At 45.0% G+C, this 27,362-nt stretch overlaps 1 protein-coding gene across 2 annotated transcripts in view; it reads left to right on the top strand.

Annotated features, from left to right (window-relative positions):
* Positions 1–27,362, top strand: part of LOC121603855 (echinoderm microtubule-associated protein-like 6) — a 33,457-nt gene that overhangs the window by 2,060 nt on the left and 4,035 nt on the right. Inside the window, exons 2-35 of one of the 2 annotated variants that reach the window (XM_041933115.1) lie at positions 768–927; positions 1,521–1,619; positions 1,745–1,813; positions 2,482–2,667; positions 3,433–3,568; positions 4,770–4,971; positions 5,055–5,192; positions 7,661–7,917; positions 8,256–8,465; positions 8,666–8,833; positions 9,562–9,668; positions 10,005–10,105; positions 10,942–11,128; positions 11,209–11,314; positions 13,227–13,320; positions 14,024–14,124; positions 15,136–15,338; positions 15,634–15,745; positions 16,803–16,930; positions 18,099–18,240; positions 18,345–18,497; positions 18,581–18,712; positions 19,768–19,856; positions 19,940–20,107; positions 20,599–20,800; positions 21,083–21,209; positions 21,294–21,372; positions 21,453–21,582; positions 21,670–21,768; positions 22,065–22,085; positions 25,129–25,302; positions 25,992–26,200; positions 26,314–26,471; positions 26,994–27,108. In XM_041933115.1, coding sequence (XP_041789049.1) covers positions 768–927; positions 1,521–1,619; positions 1,745–1,813; positions 2,482–2,667; positions 3,433–3,568; positions 4,770–4,971; positions 5,055–5,192; positions 7,661–7,917; positions 8,256–8,465; positions 8,666–8,833; positions 9,562–9,668; positions 10,005–10,105; positions 10,942–11,128; positions 11,209–11,314; positions 13,227–13,320; positions 14,024–14,124; positions 15,136–15,338; positions 15,634–15,745; positions 16,803–16,930; positions 18,099–18,240; positions 18,345–18,497; positions 18,581–18,712; positions 19,768–19,856; positions 19,940–20,107; positions 20,599–20,800; positions 21,083–21,209; positions 21,294–21,372; positions 21,453–21,582; positions 21,670–21,768; positions 22,065–22,085; positions 25,129–25,302; positions 25,992–26,200; positions 26,314–26,471; positions 26,994–27,108 — 4,762 coding nt within the window. The remainder of the gene's footprint in view (positions 1–767; positions 928–1,520; positions 1,620–1,744; positions 1,814–2,481; positions 2,668–3,432; positions 3,569–4,769; positions 4,972–5,054; positions 5,193–7,660; positions 7,918–8,255; positions 8,466–8,665; positions 8,834–9,561; positions 9,669–10,004; positions 10,106–10,941; positions 11,129–11,208; positions 11,315–13,226; positions 13,321–14,023; positions 14,125–15,135; positions 15,339–15,633; positions 15,746–16,802; positions 16,931–18,098; positions 18,241–18,344; positions 18,498–18,580; positions 18,713–19,767; positions 19,857–19,939; positions 20,108–20,598; positions 20,801–21,082; positions 21,210–21,293; positions 21,373–21,452; positions 21,583–21,669; positions 21,769–22,064; positions 22,086–25,128; positions 25,303–25,991; positions 26,201–26,313; positions 26,472–26,993; positions 27,109–27,362) is intronic. The other variant, XM_041933116.1, reaches the window with a different exon arrangement.

The following is a 27,362-nucleotide window of genomic DNA, read 5'->3' as shown; positions in this document are numbered from 1 at the left end:
CTGCCTCTGGTGGACAGAGCGTACATTACAGCCCCACCACTCAATATATGGTTGTACGTTTCAGACAGAACGGCGAGCTGAATAACCCTCGGTCTCACCTCCGTGGAGGTGTTCGACAGCACGTAGAAACCCACAGACAGGATGAACAAGACAACGAATGAAGTCCTTCTCATGAAGCAGACGGAGACTTTGAGGCGCCATCGTTGACTTGTTGTTGAGTTTGTGTTGACTTTAATGGAAGGGACTTCATGACAGATTCTGGTACAGACTGTAAGAAATGATCAGGATGCTGTTCGTGGTCTCTGCCGTCTGTAGGGGGCGCTAACAGGATTTCACAGACCTTTATTGGCGTGACCATAATCAGGTTATGAATGAGCGTTGTTCGAGGCTGGAGAGATGAAACGTGTTGATGTCGCCTGAACGTGCAGAAAAATGTGTTGGAAACTGCAACAGCAGGTTTTTAATCCTTCTTTTTAAAGAAGGAATTATTTTAACGTTCGCCAAAGTTTGCAATAAAAAGTACAAAACCAGAAAATCATGTGTGTGTGTGTGTGTGTGTGTGTGTGTGTGTGTGTGTGTGTGTTACCAATGAACAAAAAAACAACACAAATAATCAGCATGAAACCAGAACATCAATATTTATTCACAGTAAAACAGGTGGAGAATAAACAGGAAAGAGTATGATTGAGGTCTGTGATGAAGATTAGATCTGAGTCCAGGTCCAGCAGGTCAGTCTGAGTCCCTCATGTGGTCTCTCTCTCTCTTAGTCTGGCGATCCATCCAGATAAGATCCAGGTGGCGACGGGTCAGGTGGGTAAAGACCCGTTCATCTGTATCTGGGACACCTACGCCATGCAGACCGTCTCCATCCTGAGGGACGTCCACACGCATGGAGTGGCCTGTCTGGCCTTTGACTCTGACGGACAGGTGAGACCCCGCCCCTTTATGACGACATCACTCTCAAACAGTCAAGAGAGCTTTTCACATTCAACACACAAGAATGTCGAAGGTAAACGTCACAAACAATGAGGATGATGATTTCTGGTGTCAAACCTTCATCCTGTGAGCAGACAGCAACATTATCACACCTTTCCACTGTCATGTGTTCATACCTGTTCATGTGTTCATACCTGTTCATGTGTTCACACATGTTCATGTGTTCATACCTGTTCATGTGTTCATACATGTTCAGGTTATGTTACAGATATATCAAACATCTGACCACATATGAACTCCATATGTTAGAAAACACTTGAGGGCCCAGGATGTTGCCTTGAGGTACTCCAGCATATAAAACTCCACTGTGCTGCACGTACTCCACGATATCACACACTGACTGAATACCTCACTAAACCACACAAGTATGAGCCATCAATCAGTTCACGAGTGATGGCATCGTCCAATCCCGTGGTTTGAGTGTTAGTGGAGGGCGGAGCTCCGTGCTGGTTGGTGGGTCAGTGTTTGGGCCTAGATTGCTCTGCCGTGACTCTTGATGTCTGTTTCTTCTTTCTGTTTTTTAGCGTCTGGCGTCAGTCGGTCTGGACGCCAAGAACACGCTGTGTGTTTGGGATTGGAGGAGAGGACGGGTCCTCGCCACGGCAACCGGACACTCAGACAGAGTATGAGTCTTCATTCATCCACAGTAACAGCGTTCACTCCTGCAGTTTCCCACCTTCATTCCCTCTGAGGAACCTTGAACATCGCCATGGAAACAAGACTGACTTAAATACTTGCTTTCCTGCAGATCTTTGATGTGGCCTGGGATCCGTTCCAGTCCAGCCGTCTGGTCAGCTGTGGAGTCAAACACATCAAGGTGAGAGTTTAACACGATGGATGAATTTCATCCTCCTCTTCCTGTTCAGTTACTCTTTGTACTTTCAAGTGGACAGTTCTATCTGTTCTCCTGTTCTGCTGTTCTCCTTTTCTACTGTTCTCCTGTTCTATCTGTTCTCCTGTTCTGCTGTTCTCCTGTTCTATCTGTTCTGCTGTTCTCCTGTTCTCCTGTTCTGCTGTTCTCCTGTTCTCCTGTTCTATCTGTTCTTCTGTTCTCCTGTTCTGCTGTTCTCCTGTTCTCCTGTTCTCCTGTTCTCCTGTTCTCTCTGATCTCATCAGATTACTGTGACTCAGTCGTTCATGTCAAAGCAGGATTTTACTGTTGGAGCTGGTTGAGCTTCATTTGAACTAATGATTCTTTTCATTCTGGATCAATCAGCTGATTATTTCCTCCATTAATCGATCGATCGGTTTGGAAACTGTGAGCCATTTCATTATAACAAAACATCATATTTTAAGTAACTCCAACTTTCCCTCTCAGATGTGCAGTGCAAATATAAAGTCACATAAAATAGAAATATTCAAATAACGTACAAGTACCTCAAAATTGGATTCACATACAATCCTTGAGTAAGTTTACTTAGTTACATCCCACCACTGGCTATGATACTCATTTATTAAGATAATGATGCTGAACTGTGTCTGTAGTTCTGGACTCTGTGTGGGAACGCTCTGACTCCAAAGAGAGGGATTTTTGGGAAGACGGGGGACCTGCAGACCATCCTGTGTGTCTCTGCAGCCAAAGACGAGCTGACGTACTCCGGAGCTCTGAACGGAGACGTTTACGTGTGGAGAGGAATCACTCTGATCAGGACAGTGCAGGCTGCACACGGGGTACACACACACACACACACACACATGCACACACACACACACACATGTACACATGTACACACACACACACACGTACACACACACACACATATACACACACACACACACACATGCACACACACACATACACATATACACACACACACACACATGCACACACGCGCACACACACACACACACACAAACACACACGCACACACACACATGCACACAAACACACACACGTACACACACATGCACACACACACACACATGCACACACACACATACACATATACACACACACGCACACACACACACACACAAACACACACGCACACACACACATGCACACACACACACACGCACACACACACACATGCACACACATATACACACACACGCACACACATGCACACACAAACACACATGCACACACACACATACACACACACACACAAACACGCACATATACACACACACGCACACACACACAAACACACACACACATGCACAAACACACACACATGCACACACACACACACACACGCACACACACACACACACACACAGACATACACACACACACACACACACATGCAAACACAGTTTAAGATCGGGTAGAAGATTATAATCAGATGTGAGGCAGAAAGAGAACAGAATCAATCAGCGTCCTGCTGCTTTACAGCAGGGAACAGGCAGGGGGCGCTGGACTTAGTGCCAGCATGTTCGCCCTCTGCAGCAGCACTGATGGATCCTGTCATTTTCATGTGGCATGTTGTTCAGGCGGGGATCTTCAGCATGCACTCCTGCGAGGAAGGGTTCGCCACGGGAGGACGAGACGGCTGCATCCGACTGTGGGACGTCGACTTCAAACCCATCACCAAGATCGACCTGAAGGAGGCCGAGCAGGGATACAAAGGTCTGAATGTCTGTTTTCAGAGGCCGAGCGTTTGATTCTGGTCATTTCTCTGTGATTTGTGCTTCTGCCATGCGTCAGTATGCTTCAGAGATCAGTGGCTTCTTCTTTAGTCTGTCTTAATTGTTTATTGTTGATGTACGATCAGGAGTCTGCACAGGGTGTTTTATTTTGAAAATCTACTGGATTCTCTACACTGCTCCTGTGTCTGACTTCCTGTCTGGCTTGATCGGCTCTGTGCAGATTGACGTGACGTCCATCAAAAATAGACTCAGAGCGTTTTCTCCGTGGAGCGGAGCGGAGAAACACAGCAGCCGGTGGGATTTCACAGCTTTGACAGCTCTAATAGATTTATAGGTGTACAAAGTACATATGGCACGGTATATGCCTGTGTGATATATTAATGTATGTGACGTATTAACATATTAATAGCAGATTGTATATGAACACAGTACGGCACTAATGATCAGTGATAATAATGGTAGCATAGCTAATAACGATAAAGGTTGCAGTGGATGTCCAGCAGGTGAACTCAGTAGTCCAGGTTCAGCCGCTCTCCATTCATTCATTGCATTTAGCATTAGCATTAGCTAAATGGTAGCATCGGAACTGTATTGTCTTCTTCTGTTCTTCTTAGCGGTTAGCATTAGCATTAGCTAAATGGTAGCGTCGGTACTGGCCACTACCTGGAGCATCTCTGGGTCAGTTGAACGTGGCAGTGCTGTTTGGATTGTGTAGGAGCAGTGTGAACTGGCACTAGGGGGGGTGACTCTGGGACGCCGGAGTTCACCGCCTAGCCTCCTGGAGGTGTCGTGGGACTAAGTAGGCGAAACACCGTTGAAGGGAGGTTTCCACCTGATGACCCCCAGAGACGTGTTAGGAATCACTGCTCTTTGGCAGGTATAGAGGCAGATTAGAGCTCCAAGGTCCTTCACTGAGAATGAATCCTCTTTTTGAGCACAAGGATCTTGTGTTTAAATTAAAGACCTGCGATACGAGAAAGCACAAAGACTCCAAGAAGCCAAGTCAGGAACATGTCTTTATAGGACAGGAAGGAGTGTTCTATGTAGAACTCCTCCATCAAAGCATGAAGCTTTGTTCAGTCACCTGGAGAACAAACCAGCGTGCTGATGGTCTCACATATAATAATAGATATTTGACTATTGAACTTTCAGAAACATGTCCGGCGTGGTTTGCCTTCCAGGTTTGTCGATCCGCAGCGTTTGCTGGAAGGCCGACCGGATCCTGGCGGGGACCCAAGACAGCGAGATCTTCGAGGTAATGGTCCGAGAAAGGGACAAACCGGTTCTGTTGATGCAAGGTCACAGCGAGGGCGAGCTGTGGGCGCTCGACCTGCACCCCAAGCAGCCAGTCGCCGTCACCGGGAGCGACGACCGCTCCGTCAGGTGGGTCCGACGCACCGCCTCTGCCGCGCCGCTGATCAGCGGAGTTTACCTCTCACCTGTCCGCCTGCCTGTCTGTCTCTCAGGCTGTGGAGTCTTCCTGACCACACGCTGCTGGCTCGCTGTAACATGGAGGAGTCCGTCCGCAGTGTTTCCTTCAACAACGACGGATCTCAGCTTGCTCTGGGCATGAAGGACGGATCCTTCACTGTGCTGCGTGTCAGGTGACCTCAGGGGGGTGTGGCTCGTACACTGGTTCATTCATCCATGCTCTTAGTGTGGTGTTTGTTGGTACTTCAGGTAAGCAGAGGCCTGCAGTTTTGTAAATTAGAAATAAAGGTCCAACAGAGCGGTAGGTCGGTCAGGTGCTGCAGCTGATGCTAATTTTTATCAGTCCGCTTCAACAATCTCCCAACAACAACCAACAACCAGCACGAGTCAGCTGCTTTTGAGATTCATAATCCCATAATAATAAGGTTGAGCACATCTTTGGGAATGGATAGTGGACCTTCGTAGTCCCACACCGGTACAACCAAAGAAGAAAACAGCAACAACATATGAAGGACAAACGAGTGACGATGAAGTCTGTGTGCTTCATCAGTGTCCTCGGCCAACTGCAGCGCCAGATGCAGCAGGCTGAAACCCGACACCTCCACCTGGGGTCCAAACTCATGTAAAAACAATACAGGAAAGGATATTTAATGCAATTTATACAATAAATGAAGACATTAACAGAATGAAAAGACATTATTATTGAAACTGAAAACTCAAGTTGAAATGACAATAAATTCAAAACAGGATTTCACATTATTCACACTTTAAATGTAACTAACTTCATAATATCTCACTGGAGACAAATGATGTTCCTGACATCAACGTAGTGATTGAAGTTCAGACAGAATGAATCTGACCAGACCAGCTACAGGCTGTTAGCTACACGCCGAGCTAACGCGCTGTGCTTGGTCAGCGCCGACGGATGAACGACGGAGCACATGGACATATCGACCTTATCAATGAATCCACAGTGTTTTAACAGAGGTTTTCAGTGCCGCGGCTCGTCCTCATACACTCTCCCTCCGTCTCAGCACTGAGTCAGTCATGTCTCTAATAAAAACAGTAGAAAAAGCAGACAAAAACCTAGAATATAGACTTTGTTAGCAGTTTGAGCAGGCTTAGTAAACCGCGCCAGTGACGACGACTGTTCCCTGTTTTTGTACAGTGCAAAATGAATCAGGATGTTTGTGGAACATTAAAGTTTCACTGGCTCACAACATGGGGATCATTTTAATTTCACCTTTCAGTCAGAGTCAGATTAAAAACTTTACCGGTCACAGTATCTAAACAAAGCCACCTGAAGAAACACGTAGATTCAAACTTTAAAAAGGCTCTTTAATAAAGTGAAGTTCAGTTTGTCAAATTTCAGGTTTACCAAAAACTTCCATCCTAATCCTTCCACTCAATACTTCTGTCCTGTATAATAACAATAATAATAATAATAACAATAATAACAATAATAATAATAATAATAATAATAATAATAATAATAATAATAATAATAATAATAATAACAATAATAACAATGATAATAGTATAATAATAAGAGTAATAGCTGTTGTCTGATTAGTTGGTCTAACACTCGACAGCCACACCACGCTCTAATATCTTTAGACAACAAGCCTATTATATATACAAGCATGTTGTATTATTTGTATTATTCTAGGATGAGTAACAACATCAGGAATGTGGCCTGCCAATGAAAACTAGCCTGTCAGCTAACTGACAGCTGAAGCTGACTCGTTCATTTACTTTCGTTTGCTTTTGTTTGAAGTTGATTCATGGACGCTGTTCCTTTTCAAACACGTAAATAAGAAATACAACGAAAAGCTCGTTTGCTGCCTGCAGACTGAGAACCAGTATCTGAGATGATTTATGGAAAACTGGACATTTCCAGTTGTGCTGTTGTCTTCATAAATTGTTTGCTGGAGTTCTTTTTCCCAAATCTCGACAAGGTGACGAGTGCAAAGTTAGAGTAACGAGGTAATGAGCCTCAGTAATGAGGCTGAAAAACACTGGATGTCCCAGTTACAATGACAGAATCCTGATGTTGATCATATGTGACTGTTACAGCTGAGACTTTCTTTCAGCTTGACCTTCATGAGGTTTCTGACTCTCAACCTTCTCACTCACCAAACAGCAAACTCACCAAATATATCTGCATAACTAACGATGAACTCACTAACTAATGAACTAATGATAATGATGGTTGTTTTTTAGTTTATCTATTTAACTTGTTTCTAGTCAAAAAAGCCTCAATAATATTAAAAAAGAGTGTCCAGGTCGACATGGGTCGCAATAATATTTAATTAGAGAGAAACACCGAGACAGACGTGCGATTATAAAATGATAAATAACATTAAAAATAAAAGATTTCATCTTTAAAACAACATGAGACCAATCCAAAACAACAACATTTATCATTTTAGATCAGTGTAATGGAAGGGCCAAGGAGTGAGTCTGCTGGGGTCAGAATCATAGTTGCTATGGGGGCTTGAGGCCTGTTCTTAGTTCCCCACCAAAAAACGCCTGTTTGGAAGAACAACATGGAAGTTATTGAAATATACAAACAGAAATTTGTTCAGATTGAGATGATTTCTTTGTTTGAGGATCTTGAGGTAACAATCCTTGTCTTCAGGGACATGACGGAGGTCGTTCACATCAAAGACAGGAAGGAGGTGATCCACGAACTCAAGTTCTCACCGGATGGGTCCTTCCTGGCGGTGGGATCAAACGATGGGCTAGTGGACATCTATGCCGTGGCCCAGCGTTACAAGAAGGTGGGCGAGTGCAGCCGTTCCGCATCCTTCATCACCCACCTGGACTGGTCGGTCGACAGTCGCTTCCTGCAGACCAACGACGGCGGCGGAGAACGGCTCTTCTATCGAATGCCAGGTACCGTCTGAGTCTGAGGCTCCAGTACGCCGAAACTCAACCGTTGACTTTGACATTATTATCCCAGAGTGGTTGTAGTTGTTCTTACCTGTCTAGACCTGGATTAAGACTCACCTATCTAGTCTGGGGTCTTCACCAGGACTTACCCTGTGTGAACTGGGGACTTGACTCAGGGCTTACTGTACCTGTAAAGACTTGGGACTTGACTTGGCCTGACACTTCTAGACTGGAGACTTTGGACGTACCTGTCTTTGGACGTACCTGTCTTGACTCGGGATTTACTCATCTCCCCGATACCCCTGACCTTCTGACCTTTGACGTTCTCCTGTGTTCTACAGCAGGGAAGCAGGTTCCTAAAGAGGAGGCGAAGGGGATCCACTGGATGACATGGACAGGTGTGGTTGGGACAGAGGTGAACGGCATCTGGCCCAAATACTCAAACGTCACCAACGTGAACTCTGTGGACGCCAACTACAGCAGTGCCGTCCTGGTGTCCGGAGATGACCTAGGCCTCGTCAAACTCTTCAGGTTCCCCTGCCTCAAGAAAGGTTGGCCTGACAAACATTCACACACTGAGAACCTTTCCACTCCAGGAACCTATAAACCTTTCAGCCACATATAGACTTTAGACGGAGGAACCGGGATCTGAATTCAGTTCCTGGGAGTACTTTATGATCCAGCATGTTGGACGAACTTGCGTCATGGTCTCCTTTGTTTTTATAATCTCTGTGTCTTCTTCCTCTAACAGGAGCCAAATTCAAAAAGTACATTGGCCACTCTGCCCACGTGACAAACGTTCGCTGGTCCAATGACCTGCAGTGGGTCGTCAGCACGGGCGGCGCCGACCACGCTGTCTTCCAGTGGAGATTCCTGCCAGAGGGCGTCATGAACGGTGTCCTGGAGCCCCTCCTCCAAGGTAACACCAAGATTTACTACATCAGCATTTGTCCTAGATAACAAGGGCCCAGTGCTGTCCAACATACCGCCCTGAATGACCTGATGAACCAGTTCACCTGAGTGTGAGCCAGCCACAACGTAGCCCTGCTGAGACCAGACTGGAATCCCTAAATCAACATCTGTGACCACGTTACCTGTTATCATTGTTTGTTGTGTCATCCCAAAACTCACATCTTAGACCATCATGAACTCAAAATTGTTATCCGTAAATTGTGTGTCAGAATTTTCCGTTAGTTACCATTTGTTATTGCAGCTGTAAAACCTCATCCAGTATCTGTATTCCGTTAAACACAATTTGATTTGATATCCCAACAAATTTCTAAACTCACCTGCACCCTGCTTCCAGTTACAGTCTGCACACATTAATAAACGTATGTGTTCTCCCTACATCACCACCTGAAACACCTGCACAGCGTCATTATTAAACACGAACTCATCGTTTCATGTCCTCACAGCTTCTGTAAATCTGAATCACATCTTCAGTTCATATATCGTTAGTCTTCATCACCAGTTCTTATCCTGAACTCTTCACAGCTGTTAGTCAGAGCTTTGTAAGAACTACGTTACCATCGGCACAGTGCTGTAATCACCCCCCAGGACTCAGAAAGCCACACTTCTTCACCAGTCACACAGCCAGCGATAAATAAAGAAAGCGTTAATAAAGTTTTTCCTGCTCGGTGTCTTCAGAGGGGTACGCCGACTCCAACAGCGGAGAGTCGGACTCAGACGTGTCCGACGTCCCGGAGCTCGACTCGGACATCGAACAGGAAGCTCAGACCAGCTATGAGCGACAGGTCTGTCTGCCTGCCTGCCTGCCTGTCTGCCTGCCTGTCTGTCTGTCTGCCTGCCTGCCTGCCTGCCTGTCTGCCTGCCTGTCTGTCTGTCTGTCTGTCTGCCTGTCTGTCTGTCTGCCTGCCTGTCTGTCTGCCTGCCTGTCTGTCTGTCTGTCTGTCTGCCTGCCTGTCTGTCTGTCTGCCTGCCTGCCTGCCTGTCTGTCTGTCTGCCTGTCTGCCTGTCTGTCTGTCTGCCTGCCTGCCTGTCTGTCTGTCTGCCTGCCTGCCTGTCTGTCTGCCTGTTTGTCTGCCTGTTCATTTTTACATGCGGCCGTCCTCACCTGTCTTTGTCTGCAGGTGTATAAGGAAGACCTGCCTCAGCTGAGGAAGAAGCTGATTGGTTCCCTGAAGCGGCAGAAAGCTCCAGAGGAGGGGCTCCGCCTGCAGTTTGTTCACGGGTAAAAAAAACGTAACTATTAATAAAAGTATGAGAGCTAAAACAGACACAAGGAGCGCTAATGTCATTATGAATGTTCAGTTGTTTACCTGGAACGTGTTTGTCCACGTACCTTCGTCTCAGTCGACTTCCTGTCAAAAATCAGAGCATGAAAAACAGGTCTTTAGAAAAATGTTTTGTCACTCAATTAAAAAATGGATATCAAATGGAATTTATAGAAAAAGGCTCAAACTGCGATCGAGGGTTAACGTGAATGCTAACCTTTAGCATCATTAGCAACATGGACAGTTCAGTTATAGCAGGACAACAGTGGTCTGTCTGTCCTCTGTTAATTGGTCGGCCGTTGGCTGATCCTGTCCAATCAGAGCTGTGCAGCAGTTCTCCAGCCTGCAGACTCTGCACCTGTTGAACTGTTGTTGGCTTGAATCCACCTGCAGGCACACATCACGTTCCTAACGCTATAAACACCTGTGCAGGTACACAGCCTGCCTGGACCCCCTAATCCAGGTCACATTTTCATGACAGAGATGATTTAGAATTGCCCCAGTTTTACATTTTGTAGTAATGAAAACTGGATTTTTCCTGTCTGACTGTATATAAATCAGTAATAAGGAGAAAACACAAAGTTCTGTTTTGAGGACAAAATTAAATAGAAACGTGGAAACGTTTTTGAAATGTTGTTGAAATGATGATGGTCCGTTTTAAATATTATGTCGAGATCACATGATGACTTTGTTCTGAACATTTAAATGTCCTCTCTGGTCCTCCATACTCCAGCTGTCTTCTCTGTTTGACCTGTGACCTTTACCGCCACGGGCCCGTTTCCTGTCCCTGCAGGTATCGGGGCTTTGACTGTCGCAACAACCTGTTCTACAGCCAGGCGGGGGAGGTGGTTTACCACGTGGCCGCCGTCGCCGTCGTCTACAACCGGCTGCAGCACAGTCAGAGGTTTTATCTCGGCCACGACGACGACATCCTCAGCCTCGCCGTGCACCCGCTCAAAGACTATGTGGCCTCCGCACAGGTACGCCCTGCCAATCAGAATGCAGCATGTTAATGTCAGACTGACCGAGAGTGTTTCTGATTGGCTGTCTGTGTACTCAGGTGGGCAGAGACCCGGCTGTCCATGTCTGGGACATCCAGACTCTGAAGTGTCTGTCGCTGCTAAAGGGACACCACAGCAGAGGGGTGTGTGCCCTGGAGTTCACAGGTACGCTCCATTTGTTATCCCTAAATAACAACGTGTGGTTCTTAAATCACCGTTTGATTTCCCTAAATCTGACCTGTGAACCTTACTGACTTCCTGCTAACACTAGATGAATATTGGTTGTCCCTGAAGTAAATCCAGTATCCGTGTAATTCATTACTTTACTGTAATTTACCTTTTAAATACTAAATCAATTACAAACCACCATTTGTTATCCTTAAATTAACTTCAGCTGTAAACTAGAAATCATCAACCATAAACCCAAACTCAACATTACATATCATCACATATTATGGTCTGCAGACTCTCAGGAAGCCTCACAGTGTCATCAGTTATCCCTAAATCACCATTCATGAACATTTGAGACACACCTACACCTGTAGCTGCACACACACCTGTTTGCCCCGCCTCTTCCTGTTTCTCTCTCGCCGTAGTTTTACTTTCTTCATCACTGTGTTCTTATAGTTACCCAGAAACATCTTGTCTATGTCTCATTGTCTCGTTTCTCTGTCTCTTGTATCTTGTCTCACTGTCTCCTGTCTCCTGTCTCTGTCTCTTGTCTCACTGTCTCTTGTCTCACTGTCTCCTATCTCTGTCTCTTGTCTCACTGTCTCTTGTCTCACTGTCTCCTGTCTTTGTCTCTTGCATCTTGTCTCACTTTCTCCTGCCTTTTGTCTCACTGGCTCCTGTCTCTTGTATCTTGTGTCTTGTCTCACTGTCTCCTGTCTTTGTCTCTTGCATCTTGTCTCACTTTCTCCTGCCTTTTGTCTCACTGGCTCCTGTCTCCTGTCTCTTGCATCTTGTCTAACTGTCTCCTGTCTCTGTCTCTTGTATCGTGTCTCACTGTCTCCTGTCTCTTGTCTCACTGTCTCTGTCTCTTGTATCTTGTCTCACTGCCTCTTGTCTCTTGTCTCACTGGCTCCTGCCTCTGTCTCTTGTATCTTGTCTCACTGCCTCCTGTCTCTCACTGTCTCACTGTCTCCTGTCTCTGTCTCTTGTATCTTGTCTCACTGTCTCCTCTCTCTTTCATCTTGTCTCACCGTCTCTTGTCTCTGTCTCTTGTCTCACTGTCTCCTGTCTCTTGTCTCACCGTCTCCTGTCTCTTGCATCTTGTCTCATTGTCTCTTGTCTCTTGTCTCTTGTCTCTTGTATCTTGTCTCACTGTCTCCTGTGTCTTGTCTCACTGTCTCCTCTCTCTTTCATCTTGTCTCACCGTCTCTTGTCTCACTGTCTCACTGTCTCTCGTATCTTGTCTCACTGTCTCCTGTCTTTTGTATCTTGTCTCCTGTCTCTCACTGTCTCACTGTCTCACTGTCTCTTGTATCTTGTCTCACTGTCTCCTCTCTCTTTCATCTTGTCTCACCGTCTCTTGTCTCTGTCTCTTGTCTCACTGTCTCTTGTTTCACCGTCTCCTGTCTCTTGCATCTTGTCTCATTGTCTCTTGTCTCTTGTATCTTGTCTCACTGTCTCCTGTGTCTTGTCTCACTGTCTCTTGTATCTTGTCTCACTGTCTCCTGTCTCTTGTATCTTGTCTAACTGTCTCCTGTCTCTTGTCTCACTGTCTCACTGTCTCCTGTCTCTGTCCTTTGTCTCACCTTCTCCTGTCTCACCGTCTCCTGTCTCACCGTCTCCTGTCTCTGTATCTTGTCTCACTGTCTCCTGTCTCTTGTCTCACTGTCTCCTGTCTCTTGTATCTTGTCTCACCATCTCCTGTCTCTGTATCTTGTCTCACTGTCTCCTGTCTCTTGTCTCACTGTCTCCTGTCTCTGTCCTTTGTCTCACTGTCTCCTGTCTCTTGTGTCTTGTCTCACCATCTCCTGTCTCTGTCTCTGTATCTTGTCTCACTGTCTCTGTCTCTTGTCTCACTGTCTCCTGTCTCTGTCCTTTGTCTCACTGTCTCCTGTCTCTGTCTCAGCGGATGGGAAGAGTTTGGTCTCCGTGGGAATCGATGAATTTCACTCCATCGTCATCTGGGACTGGAAGAAAGGAGAGAGGCTGGCCAAGGCCAGGTAAACTCACCTGGAAACCATCTGTCTGCGTCACACAGCGTCAGCTTTCACCTGTTAAATCTGTCGGACCTGGAGATTACTCAAACAGGTCGTTAACAGACTTGGATGAACCTGGACGTCAGCGAGACATACAGCTTCTGTCCAGTGTCGAGGTTTCTCTCTTCACCAATGCTAACAGAGCTAGTTGTTAGCTTCAGGAGCTGTAGCTACTTCAGATGTTTCACGTCTCCAAAGACAAACATCTTTCCGTCTCAAAGCTGCAGTAACTGACGTGGAACGACTGACAGAAGTCTGCCCAAATGTACTTTTTCCATCCAGTAATTTGAACTTGAATAGCAGTGAAGTTTCCTCAGTAGCTGCACCTCGAAACTTGTTTCATGGATATCATGAGGCTGAGGACCAATAGGATTTCTTCAGGTTCTGATGTGTTCTCTGGTTCAGTCATAAGTAAACGTGGAGGCAAACCTCCACCTCAGCTGGCGTGGGCAGTGAGCATCTGTTTTAAGGAAAGAGTGAACCATCTAAAAATAATGAAACTGCAGTATTTGTTTATTTAAGATGATACGGTTTAGATCTTCAGTAGGAACCAATGAGCTTGAAGCTGACAGCCACAGACAGGAAGTCAGAGAGTACTGAGTGACGGATGAACATGAGATTTGTTGCTGATAATAAACATGTAGAATAACGGCAGACTGTCCTGCAGGGGCCACAAAGACAAAATCTTCGTGGTGAAGAGTAACCCGTTCAGGATGGACAAACTGGTGACTGTCGGCATGAAGCACATCAAGTTCTGGCAGCATTCAGGTACCGAACGTCATTTTCTCTTATTTACCTGAAGCACACCTTCATCCTAAGGTCGGTGGTGTTCAGTTCAGGAGGCCACAGTCCTGCTGAGCTGATGAGATTACAGGAACGCAGCTTCAGAACTGAATGAACGCTAAGACAGAATGTTTTGTCCTGAAACATCAGCGTGTCTCTGTCCTCTGACTGGTCCCCTCAGGATGAACTGTAATAACTTTATCGATCCTTTTCATGCAGCGCCCCCATCAGGTCAACAAGTTAATGTGTCCGACACAAATATCTGCAGACCGGGAGACATTCATCTTCAGCTGGACTAGCTAACGTTAGCATGCTAATACACAATTACACCTGCTAATCATTAGCATGTTAGCTTTGTTATTCTGAGGATGTTAGCATGCTGATGTTAGCCTTTACCTCAAAGCACCAATACAGCCTCGTGCAGCCGTGGAATTTAACTAAGTACTGATGTATTACCAATAATGCAACTTTCTCAAAGGAGTATCACAATGAGTCCTTTTATTTGAGATACTTTAAGTACATTTTGCTGATAATTCTTCTGTATTTTTATTTTTTAATGAATATTAAAAAACATGTTTAGTGCAGGACTTTTATTTGTGATGAAGTATTTTTAGATTTTGGTGTGTATCTGAATACTTCTTTCACCTGACAGAGCTGCTGGCATGGCCGTCGACTTTTTGAATGGTTTTTACTTTATTTATAAAATACTGAATACAGAACACAGGAGATAAAACAGAGATCTTGATGTTAAAACCAGGAATTACTTTAAAAAATATGTTTAAATAATTAATAATAATAAGTAAGCAGAAGAAGCAGACCCCCCAGTCTTCGTGCTAAGCTGGGCTAAATACATCCTGGACCTATCGCTCTGAAGTCCCACTGTTTCCTTAAGTATGTTGTGTTTTACTGTAATCTTTAATCAACCAGAGGCAGAAACAGTAATTATCATGTCATCATTAGAACAGCACCGTCAGACATTCCCACTCCCTCCTGCAGGTGGCGGTCTGACATTTAAACGAGGGATCTTTGGGAACCTGGGGAAGCAGGAGACAATGATGTCGGCGTGTTACGGTCGATCGGAGGATCTGGTCTTCTCTGGAGCCACCAACGGAGACGTTTACATCTGGAGAGACACGACGCTCATCAAGACCATTAAAGCCCACGACGGCCCCGTGTTCGCCATGTGCTCCCTGGACAAGGTGACACCTGGAGCCCCTGGAGCAGACACGTCACGCAGCCAGAGTTTATTATCTAATATTATCATCTAAAAAAGAGGATGAGGAGGCAGATACTCGTATACAGTATGATGGGGAATTGTGATTTTACAATAAAAAGTTGTTATTTACGAGAAAGGTTAACTCTTAATTTCTAATATTACTTTGGCAAAAAGGTTTATCTGGATGTTGATTTTGTAGATTATGAAACAAAAAGGAAACTCCCTGAAGACTCCCTGAATCATGCTGCTTTTTTTTCTGTGTCCTGTGATGCGTTCAGGGTTTCGTGACAGGGGGGAAGGACGGCATCGTGGAGCTCTGGGACGACATGTTTGAGAGATGTTTGAAGACGTACGCCATCAAGAGAGCCGCTCTCTCGCCGTCTTCCAAAGGTTTCACTTCCTCCTTATTTATGAATAGTTAACGTCTCTGAAGTGATGAAGAGTGAAACGTGATTTTACAGTTCAAGTTGAAGGACGTCTAAATAAAGCTGAAAGTGATCAAGAGCAGACGTATCCATGTATTTCAGAACAAATTAAAAATGACCAGATAATTCAGACGTGAGCTGTCTCAGCTGCAGTAAATCAGAATCCAAAAAAGATTTATGGTTTTGAAGATATTTAGAAAAACTAAAAAAATATATTTTTTAGCTCCATTCAGTCAGGATCAACATCAACAGGTGAAATGAAACCTTCACTGTGTTTCTCAGTCATTGAACGCATCGTTCAGGACAACATGGTGAAGGTACAGGATCTGAGACATGAACAAGCCTCCTCAGGGGGGCGCCAGAGAGTTAAAGAGGAGGCAAAGATCCTGCAGGTGGTGAATTACAGTGAAATACCTCCCTCCTCCTCCTCCTCAGAATCAGTCAGATTTCAACACACAAACATGAAACACGTATTGATCTGATTCAGTGTGACATCACTTCCTGAGGAGATCATTATCTCTGATGATCCAGAATAAACCTCCAGAAATCCACCGAGAACCCAGAGAAGACTCTGCAGGACTGAGAGTCCTCATGTTTTTCAGTTTCCTTTAGCATCACAGTGATCCAGTCTGTACATCCACGAGTCCACTGCTAACAGGAGCCGCTAACAGGAGCCGCTAACAGGAGCTGCTAACAGGAGCCGCTAACAGGAGCTGCTAACAGCTAACTCAGCAGACTGTCAGTGGAGGCTGTTTGACTCAGTGTAAACTGGTATAAACAGTATAAACATCTGTCAGATTAGCAACATTCTTCACTTCCTCCATTGTAACACAAAAGTGTAAAAATGACCCTGAGCTGCAGACACAGACAGGCTGATGGAGCTCATGACTTTCACCCCCAAAAGACTTCACATTTCATAATAAAATAAAACTTGTTAGAATTTTATTTTATTTTATTTTGTAGTTTTATTTCTTTGTGTGGTGAAAGCTGTTTTCATCTGAAGTCACGTCTCTCTGTCTCAGGTCTGCTGCTGGAGGACAACCCGTCCATCAGAGCCATCACTCTGGGTCACGGTCACATCCTGTTGGGAACAAAGAACGGAGAAATCCTGGAGATCGACAAGAGTGGGCCGATGACGCTGCTGGTTCAGGTCTGGATGTGTAGTTATTAAGACATATTAACAGACAAACACAAGTCATGTTATCATCACACGGTTGCGGCCGAGAGCAGCTAATGTTGCTTCTGACACGCTAAACTTCTCTCCGACGTTCTTGACATTCAGTTTGGGTCAGGTCTGATCAATCACCTGACTGATCGATGATCTGACTGTCAGACCGTCACCTCATAATTCAGTTTCTCTGACACTGTTGAAGATGCAGTTCATGCAGCGATGCAGCAACAATAACAACATCTACAGGACCTGAAACATGACGCAGCATTAATAACATCTACAGGACCTGAAACATGACGCAGCATTAATAGCATCTACAGGGTCTGAAACATGACGCAGCATTAATAGCATCTACAGGGTCTGAAACATGACGCAGCATTAATAGTATCTACAGGGTCTGAAACATGACGCAGCATTAATAACATCTACAGGGTCTGAAACATGACGCAGCATTAATAACATCTACAGGGTCTGAAACATGACGCAGCATTAATAACATCTACAGGGTCTGAAACATGACGCAGCATTAATAACATCTACAGGATCTGAAACATGACACAGCATTAATAACATCTACAGGACCTGAAACATGACGCAGCATTAATAACATCTACAGGATCTGAAACATGATGCAGCATTAATAACATCTACAGGGTCTGAAACATGATGCAGCATTAATAACATCTACAGGATCTGAAACATGATGCAGCATTAATAACATCTACAGGACCTGAAACATGATGCAGCATTAATAACATCTCCAGGGTCTGAAACATGATGCAGCATTAATAACATCCACAGGACCTGAAACATGACGCAGCATTAATAACATCTCCAGGGTGTTGATGGATGAGTCAGCAGCTGAGCTTGTTGCAGGTTTAAACCTCCTCATCATGTGGATCATGTTGTTTGTCAGAAGCCAACTTCTAAACTTGTTTCAGAGTGTCCTTGAATCCATCAGGAAGGAACAAACCACCTCTCTCAGCTGTTTTATCACATGATGAAAATAAAATAAAACCTTAGCTAAACAAAAAGAAGAAAACTAAACACAGAAGTTAACGTTTCCAGCCTCTGCAGCATGATTTCTGTGTTGAGCTCCGTTCATTTCCTGCTGTCTTAAATGTGACCTGGTGTGTGTTGTGTTCAGGGTCACATGGAGGGGGAGGTGTGGGGTTTAGCGGCTCACCCTCTACTTCCTGTCTGTGCTACCGTCAGCGATGACAAAACTCTGAGGATCTGGGAGCTGTCGGCCAATCACCGCATGGTCGCGGTCCGCAAACTCAAGAAGGGTGAGAGGGAGGAATCCCTGTGTGTCTGTTACCTGTGTGTGCGCGTGTGTCTGTGAGAATATGTGTATGTATTACCTTGATGTTACCTGTGGGTTACCTGTCAGGTGGGCGGTGCTGTGCCTTCTCTCCTGACGGTAAAGCTTTGGCGGTCGGTCTGAACGATGGCAGCTTCCTGGTGGTGAACGCCGACACGCTGGAGGACATGGTGACCTTCCACCACCGCAGGGAGCTCATTTCAGACATCCGCTTCTCCCAAGGTACCTGAACTCACCACGCAGGTGTCACACAGGAAAGTAAAGATTGGTAAGTGTGTGATGAGTCACGGCTCTGTGTGTTTCAGACACGGGGAAGTACCTGGCTGTGGCGTCCCATGATTCCTTCGTGGACATCTACAACGTCCTGACCAGTAAGAGAGTGGGCATCTGTAAAGGAGCCGGCAGCTACATCACACATATCGACTGGGACTCCAGAGGTGAGCACACATTCACCTGTACTGCTGCTACGCTAACATGCTAACTGTTAACAGCAGGTGTTAGACAGTGCAGCTATAGGAATTAGACTTGGCCCAATAATTTGGGTCACAGTAAAATATGGCAGCAAACATTTGTTGAATTGTTGAATTGACTTCCTCAGAGGAAGAATTGAGTTTTGATGTAGCGCCACCATGAGGTCAACATTTATACCTTTTCACTGCACGTATGTCACACGTATGTCTAAAACCAATGACCAGTTTAAATGTCATCATGGTAAACATTAGCATGAACCGCTAACTGGCCACATGTGCGTGTCAGGATTTTAGAAACATTGAGGTTATGCTAAATGTTAGCATGTTAACATTCCAACTCGACCATGTTTGCAAGCTAAAAACTAAACATACTTTACATTGCATACTAAATGTACATGCTAATGTTAGAATGCTAAAATGCTAAATGACATGCTTATTAAAGGTCAGCATGTCCTACAAATATAACATGAACATGTTAGCATAAACCTCAGAGTCATCCTGATTACAAGTTTGCAACTTGCGAGCTTCACATAAACTTCCAGATAGCTAAGACTTTATTTTTCTGAAAGTTCCAGTATGTCCGACTCAACACTGACAAACTAAATGTAATGAAACCCAAACGTCATGGACTTTTTGTTTGTGTTTAAAACATTTTATTCCTCACTTGAACACATGAGAATCTCCTGTTTCTGAACACATGCTACCGTACTTCATGTTGAATTGCAGCATGTCCTCCTAACTTTAGAATGTAATTCTATTAGCAAGCTAACAAGATAGCATATGAAACAGTACACTATTAGATAAAACTAATAATATAAAGCTAATCTTTAACTATGATTCCATAAACAAGTTTTAAAATAGAAACTTGTGATGAATTAAATATTAATCTGAGTCAGCAGATCAGAGATGTAGAATCAGAAAGTGTGACAGAACTGGACAGCACTTGATAAATGTACTTTCAGCACTGCAGTACAGTGATGGGTCAAGGTTCAGGCATGTCTTCCTGGTATTTTTGTCGACAGGTAAACTGCTGCAGGTGAACACTGGAGCCAAAGAGCAGCTTTTCTTTGAGGCTCCTCGAGGACGTAAACAGAACATCAGCATAGCAGAGGTCAGTCTGACGTCTTCAAACTCTCCGGATCGTCCGGTTCTTCTCATGTCTGCACAAAGACACATTTGTTTGTGTGATTCCAGTTTGAGAAGCTGGACTGGGCGAGCTGGACTTCTGTTCTGGGTCCCACCTGTGAGGGAATATGGCCAACACTTAGCTTCGTTAACGCCGCCTCGCTCACCAAAGATCGTAAACTGCTCGCCACCGGAGACGACTTCGGCTTCCTCAAACTGTTCAGCTTCCCGTCCAGGGTGAGACGCACTCGATCTGATGTCTTTTACTGTCTCTGTGAGGGAAATGTGCCGCAGAGATGCACGGCTCCTCCTTTAAATTTCCAGTGTGAAGGATTTAGTGACATCTAGTGGTGAGACTTCAGATTGCAACTAACTGAACACCCCTCACCTCGCGCTCCCCGACGCTGGCCGCTAAAATGCTCAAAACACAAAAAAATGTGAAAGCCTCTCTCGAGCCAGTGTTGGGTCTGATGTCTGTTTTGGGCTGCCGTAGATGACGGTGCAACATGAATGATGGTGAAGTAAAAATCTAAAGTTTGTCCTGAAGGTGGCGCTAGAGGAAAGGCCATGGAGTGTCAGAAGGCTTGTGGAAACACTACAACATGATCTGGAAACTGATTGGTGCTTTAATAAATTGCATGTGTATGTCGTCAGGATGAAACTTTAAAAGTTGAAATTGACCCAAACCACAGCTCACATCTGACTTCTCTCTCCCAAACTGACCTCAGGGCCAGTTTGCCAAGTTTAAGAAGTACGTGGGTCACAGCACCAATGTGACAAACGTCCGCTGGTCCAACGACGACTCCATGCTGCTGTCTGTGGGCGGGGCCGACACGGCGCTGATGATCTGGACCAGAGAACCGCCGGGTCACAAAGAGAGCAAAGCTGTTGACAGCGAGGAGTCCGACGACGACACAGAGGAAGACGGAGGTAACAGGAAAACAGGACTGAGCTGTCTTGACTTTGTAGAGAGAAGTTAGATGTTTTCTCACTCACTTCAATACAGTCAGAGTTAGAGCACAGCAGCCTCTGGTGGACATTAGCAGTACTGCAGCTGATGAGGCTGCCGATTGGTCCAAACACAGCCCTGAAAAGTCATCAAACCCGTTTCAAGGCCATGACAAAATGCTTGATTTGTATAAAAATACTCTAGTATAGTAATAGTCTGTTCTCAGAGGAAACAGCTGTGTCATGGACTTGTCCTGGTTTCAGGGTATGACAGTGATGTGGCCCGGGAGAAGCTGGTGGACTACATCACTAAGATCTACTCTGCCAGCATCAGGAACATGTCGGGAACCAGACCTCACCTGCAGCACAAAGAGCTTCCTGTGGAGGAGAGGTACCCTGATGATGGCACACAGTCACAGAAGCAGAGTGTTTTACCGGTGTTGTCTGAACTGTTCTGAACTGGTTTCCCGTTCAGGCCTCCTGTGAGTCGAGCTGCACCGCTGCCTGACAAACTGCTGCGGAACAATGTGACCAAGAAGAAGAAGCTGGTGGAGGTCAGTACAAGCCTGCACCATCAGTCACATGGCTTCACTTCCAACAGCTGTTTGTATCTCGTGTTTCGTCCGCTTTTCAGGAGCTGGTGTTGGAGCACGTCTTCGGCTACCGAGGCTTCGACTGCCGCAACAACCTGCATTACCTCAACGACGGCGCGGACATCATCTTCCACACCGCCGCAGCCGTGGTCATCCAGAACCTGTCCGCCGGTCAGTTAAACATCAGACTGAGCTGCTGATTTTAAATGTTGTTGTTGTTGAAGATGAAGTCACACTTCCTACTTCCTGTCCTGACAGGAACCCAGAGTTTCTACCTGGAGCACACCGACGACATCCTCTGTCTGACTGTCAATCAACACCCGAAATACCAAAACATCATCGCGACAGGACAGATCGGTGAGTCACAGAGCTCAAAGTCAAAGCTGTTACAGACATTTTAAAGTCCAGCTAGCTTTTTGAGTTAGGACCACACAAACGGTGGACCGCTAACATCAGTCTGTAGGTTTAATATCTGCAACTACGATTCTGAAAATCACTCTGAAATGATTTTGAACTGAATCTACATACAAACATTCAGCTTCTATGAACAGTCCTCGTATGTTGTTCTCATGCATGACTGGCTGCTTTTTGCCCATTGCACTTGTTTTCTTTTCCACTGCTTCCTCATTGTCACCGCCTCACCTCATCACCAGGTGACATCACTGACCTGCCAGGTAAGACCCAGCTCACCTTTCTGCCGCCACTGATCACATTCACAGGCACGATTCTGTTCACATTCACGTGGAGAACTCAGTGTTTAACCTGTTGGTGTCGTTCGCTCTCGGTGTGTAGAGACTGAAGTGTCCGGTGAGTATCAGCAGTCAGTATCCTGTTCAGGTCTGCACTAGTTCTTGTGTTTGTAGCTTGACCCCCCCACCGCTCTGTCTGTCAGGGACCATGTCTGCACTAATGTGGATTCAGATGAAAACACAGCTTCTGTTACACAGTCCGCTCATATTTAACCACCGTTTCCCAGCCCAGAAAACTGGACTTTTCAAAACCAGTGACCCTTTATCATCGAGGTCGTTGACACCACCCGGCTCGTTAGTGCTTTCACATGAAGCCAGATGTGAATGGTGGTTAAATCTCCTGGCGAGGGATGAAAGGACAGCGTTGCAGTGAGACGTTAATGATGAAGGATGATTTACAGAAAACATCAGATTTCAGCTGCTGAAGGTGATTCCCACCCCCGTCTCAGGAGATCATTTTGCTGATATCTGAGCTCCATGACTTTTACAATATTTCATTCACAGTGAAGAATCACGTTAATCAACAGCTGGTGTATCTGCTCGGTACACAATGATTATAATATGATGTTGCTGAACATTCCTTGCATGACTGCATGAATATATTACACCTGGCAGATAGCGCACCTGTAGAGTACAGGTTGGCAGTGGGATCAGATGTAGGGGGCGGAGCATCAGTAACCTCATGGTGGCTGAAAATACCTTAAATCTGAGGTCACAGAGAGTCAGACAGAGCAGAGCTTCAGCCTGCTGGTGCCAACTCGCCCTTTTATTCCATCCAGCAGATGCAACAAAGACATTCAGAAGGCTTCCAAAAATCAGCTAACTCATTACCTGTTCCTGGAGGTCTGGCTCCTGACCAGATATTGGTGCTACTGATTCATTTTGTTTTACAGAAAAAATATTAACTCTCTATCCGTCTGCCGTTTTCAGAGCTATAAATATAAATAAATGTGTCTCACAGTCGTCGCTGGAAGCATTTGGCTTTATATTATAAGTAGCTGAAAGCTCTGGAGCAAACTAGCTAGTGAACCTTGAGATAAGACAACTTTTCGTCAAACTAATGAACACTGAACCTTCACTCTTGAATATTTTTGTTGTTTGGCTGCCATCATTATCGAGGAAGCTGAGGAACAGATTCAGTGTTTGATCTGTTTTTCGTGTTGAAGGACACAGGATGTAGAGAAGGACCTGAAAACATTAGTGTGGAGGAAAAACCTGCAAACAGTGTTTTCAAATTGCTCCATATTAGTATTAGCATGGAAGGAGAGAAACTAAAGCAAGTCGGACTAATTAGAAAGCCTTGCTTAGCGCCTCTTATTAGCATGCTAGACTAGCCCAACTAGCCTGGGTGGTTCCTGTATGTTCTGCCTGTACTGTGAGAGACTGTGATTCAGAGGCTGATTCTGTAGTTCTTGTGAAATCTAGACCTGGATCTCTTGTTTTGATGCAGAGGATACAGGGCATGAATGTCAGGCATGACTGTTCCCTTTCTGCTCGACTGAATGCAGTGGTGGTGTTTCAAGAACCCTCTTCAACCATGATCACATGGGACTTTCTGTCCAACGCTGGGGTCCAGAGCAGAACATCTACTGGACAGATTTCAGAGAAAACATTTTCACTAAATGCTTTACAGAGAAATTAAATACATTACTAATCATTTTATTTGAAGGAACTCATAGCGCTTTCCTCAGACTGGAGCTGAAAGTGGTGATAGCTGGCCAGATGTGACGGTAAGCTGCTCTGGGAGCTGTGGTGGAAACAGTTCCATCACATTGGAGCAGTATTGTATGTTTATTTATAAAGCCCTGCTGCAGGAGCTACCTGGCTAACTCTCTGGTTACATTTAAATACAGTATTTGGTTCAAATACTAGACAAATGGAATAACCTCCAAAAATATGGGAAACTGCATTCTCATATTTCATTTGATCATCATAAGGTGCACTTATGTATTTGTAGTCACACTTGTAAATGTTTTTCTTGATTGTGGAAAATCTGTAATGTGTGTCTGTGAATTGTGTGTGTGTCTATATGTTCATTATTTTTACTCACTTTCAATGAGATGTGTGTGTGTATAAAGGATTAGATTAAGTTATAAATGCACACATTTAGAGGATAGAACCCAGAGAAAATTGATTAAATCAAGATCCTGGATTATAAGTAGAAATACAACTGTGTGTCGTCAGCGTACTAATGTTGCAGAATGTCGTGTTCTCTAAACAGGGCCTAGTGGAAACATATATAGTGCAAATACAGTGGGGCCTAAAACTGAGCCTTGGGGCGCACCCCAAAGGATGGAGCAGAAGATGATTAAAGGTTTTCAGTCACACCTGATGCTGATCCGTCTGTCGATGTTAGTGTTGATTCTGCCTGTCTTCCTGTCCCTTTTGTTGTCAGTAGTTTGATTTCAGCTGTTTTTTGACTTGAAAGTTTCAATCGATTGATTGATTGATTGATTGATTGATTTGCAACTACTCAACTCATTGTCCCAAAACATGTCTTATCTCGATTTGTGCTGACTTTAGACTTCAGAGGAAAGAAGTCCTATGTGATCATGGCCAAAGATTTTAATAGTGTTTGCTGTGAATGTGTAGATACAGGATGGAGTGAAAAGAAGAAGTAAAGATTTTGATTTGATTTTCCCAACTCTGAATCCAAAACAGTTGCATCCCACTTCTGGTCTGTTGGTCTGTTGAATCAGCATGTCCCTAACCCTAACCCTGGGCCAGTCGATGCCTTGGTGCCATGGTTCTTCGGCTACCTTAATGTCTTCGGTCCTTGGTACCACAGTTCATGAGATCCTTGGTCTCTTGGTTCTCTTTGCTTCTTGGGCTACCTCAGTACATAACTTACTGTCTTAGATCCTCGGGTTCACAGTTAATTGTATCCTTAGGTCCTGAATTACTTGATACCTATGGCTCTGTGGTTCCTCAGTTCTTTGGTTCCTACGGTTGTGGTCTCTTCTCACAGGTCTTGCTCCATCCATCCATGTGTGGGATGCCATGACCAAGCAGACCCTGTCTATCCTTCGCTGTTCTCATGCCAAAGGTGTCGGCTATGTCAACTTCAGTGCTACAGGAAAGCTGCTGCTCTCTGTGGGAGTGGAACCTGAACATACCATCACAGTGTGGAGGTGGCAGGAAGGTACAAACATTTATCTCATGTTCTCAAATCTCTTAAAACTGTGCGATTATTAAAGAAAAACATTTTCAATCATCTATTGTCTCTCACAAAACTGAAGAACAAAAAGAACAAGAGGCAGTAGAGGTCTTTCAGCATCGTGTCTTCAACGAGACAACCTCGTGCAAAGTATTGAGTTTAGTTTTTAGACATTTAGTCGATGACAACAGGTAAGGAATGACGTTGAAGTACCTGAGAAAGGTAAGGATAGTAAGAAGAAGGGTCATAAAAGAGATATCAGAAGAGATTTGCTTAAAACAGGAGTAATTTATTACACACATGAATAATTGAGTGTGTCAGTAATGTCACCTGTCAGGGCCCAGGTGAGTTTTATCAGCTGATGACCCTCCCATGTCAGTTAATGGACCTCTGACTTTGGGACAGTACAGCCTGGGAGGGGTGTAACATATTCACAGGGGTGGTGTGTGATGGTAGCTAGCTGAAGCTAACACCTTGGCTATTGTGGGTAATAAGCACACAGAGATAAAAAGCCACTTTGTGTTCACACATTAAGGTGCATGAAGCAATTTTAATCAATTTCATAACACTAAGGTGCAAAGAGACAGCACCTAAAACACAATGCTTGCAGCAAAAACCCTTGATACATGGTATATATTTTCCACTTGGAAAGTGACCTTTGACCTCTCTGCCAGGCACCAAGGTGACCAGTAAAGGTGGCCACATTGAGCGGATCTTTGTGGTGGAGTTCAGACCAGACTCTGACACCCAGTTTGTTTCGGTGGGAATCAAACACATCAAGTTCTGGACTCTGGTCGGAGGTTCGCTTGTGTACAAGAAGGGAGTGATCGGCTCGGTAGAGGATGGCCGCATGCAGACCATGCTGTCTGTCGCCTTTGGTGCTGTAAGACTCACCTTGAGAAGTTATATATATAAAGTGTATACATATGTACGTGTGTGTGTGTGTGTGTGAAAATTATATACAAGTTGTGGCAAGTCTGTGCTTGTTTCCACCAGAACAACCTGACGTTCACTGGCGCTATAAACGGAGACGTGTATGTGTGGAGGGAACACTTCCTGGTTCGGGTGGTGGCAAAGGCGCACAGTGGTCCGGTGTTCACCATGTACACAACACTGAGGGACGGACTCATCGTCACTGGGGGGAAGGAACGACCGTGAGTACCCAAAGATCAACATGCTGTATACCAGCTAGAGCTGTGATGGAAACTCACAAACCAGTAGCTCCTTCATATTCACACCAGTGACGAGGTTCAGGTTTAGCTTCTGATTGACAAGCTCATGGCCAGTCATACACTTCAGGCAGCCAGTAAACAGTGATGGGCAGACAACTCCAGAGGTGGCACTAGCAAATTAAATTTAGCTTCATCTAATGTTCGACTTTAAATAAAAGTGATTGCTTCTAGCATTAGATTAAAGACAGTGTATAGACAGAGTGTGCCAGGACAGAATTAGACTTTGACGACCTTCACTTGGATCCCCATCTTCCTGGGGTCCCACCTGGTAGCATGTGAGCCTCTCAAATCAACCTGGCACAGCCCAACAATGTGCTGAGCTCACAGTTTATCAAGTGAAGGGAAGGGTCATGTGTGAGTCTGTTGGGCAACGGGCAGAGTTAAGGCGGATCCACGTAGGGACCTAATGACTAAAAGCATGACATTTGTTGGTGTAATTGACAGGACTAAAGAGGGCGGAGCAGTGAAGCTATGGGATCAGGAGATGAAGCGCTGCAGAGCGTTTCAGCTGGAGACCGGCCAGCAGGTGGAGAACGTCCGGTCCGTCTGCAGAGGGAAGGTATGAGCCAGATCTCATCATGAAACCAAACAGGGGTTATTAGTGTCATATTGATGATGGCACTCAGTCGCCTATTTGCAGAACAGTAGCTAATGGAAGACATGGATGATCACTGCGTTTTCCCTTTTTTTTTTTTTATTAAAAATGTTTGCACAGCCGACAGACGCAGTGATACTTATTGAGGCTTCTGCATTCGCTAATTCCAACAGGTTTCAGGGACACTGAATGATTAAATTCAGAGATTTGTTTTTAAA

The sequence above is a fragment of the Chelmon rostratus genome, chromosome 3 (assembly GCF_017976325.1).
Source record: "Chelmon rostratus isolate fCheRos1 chromosome 3, fCheRos1.pri, whole genome shotgun sequence".
NCBI classification, from domain to species: Eukaryota; Metazoa; Chordata; class Actinopteri; order Chaetodontiformes; family Chaetodontidae; genus Chelmon; species Chelmon rostratus.
This window is presented reverse-complemented; position numbering and strand designations above follow the sequence as displayed.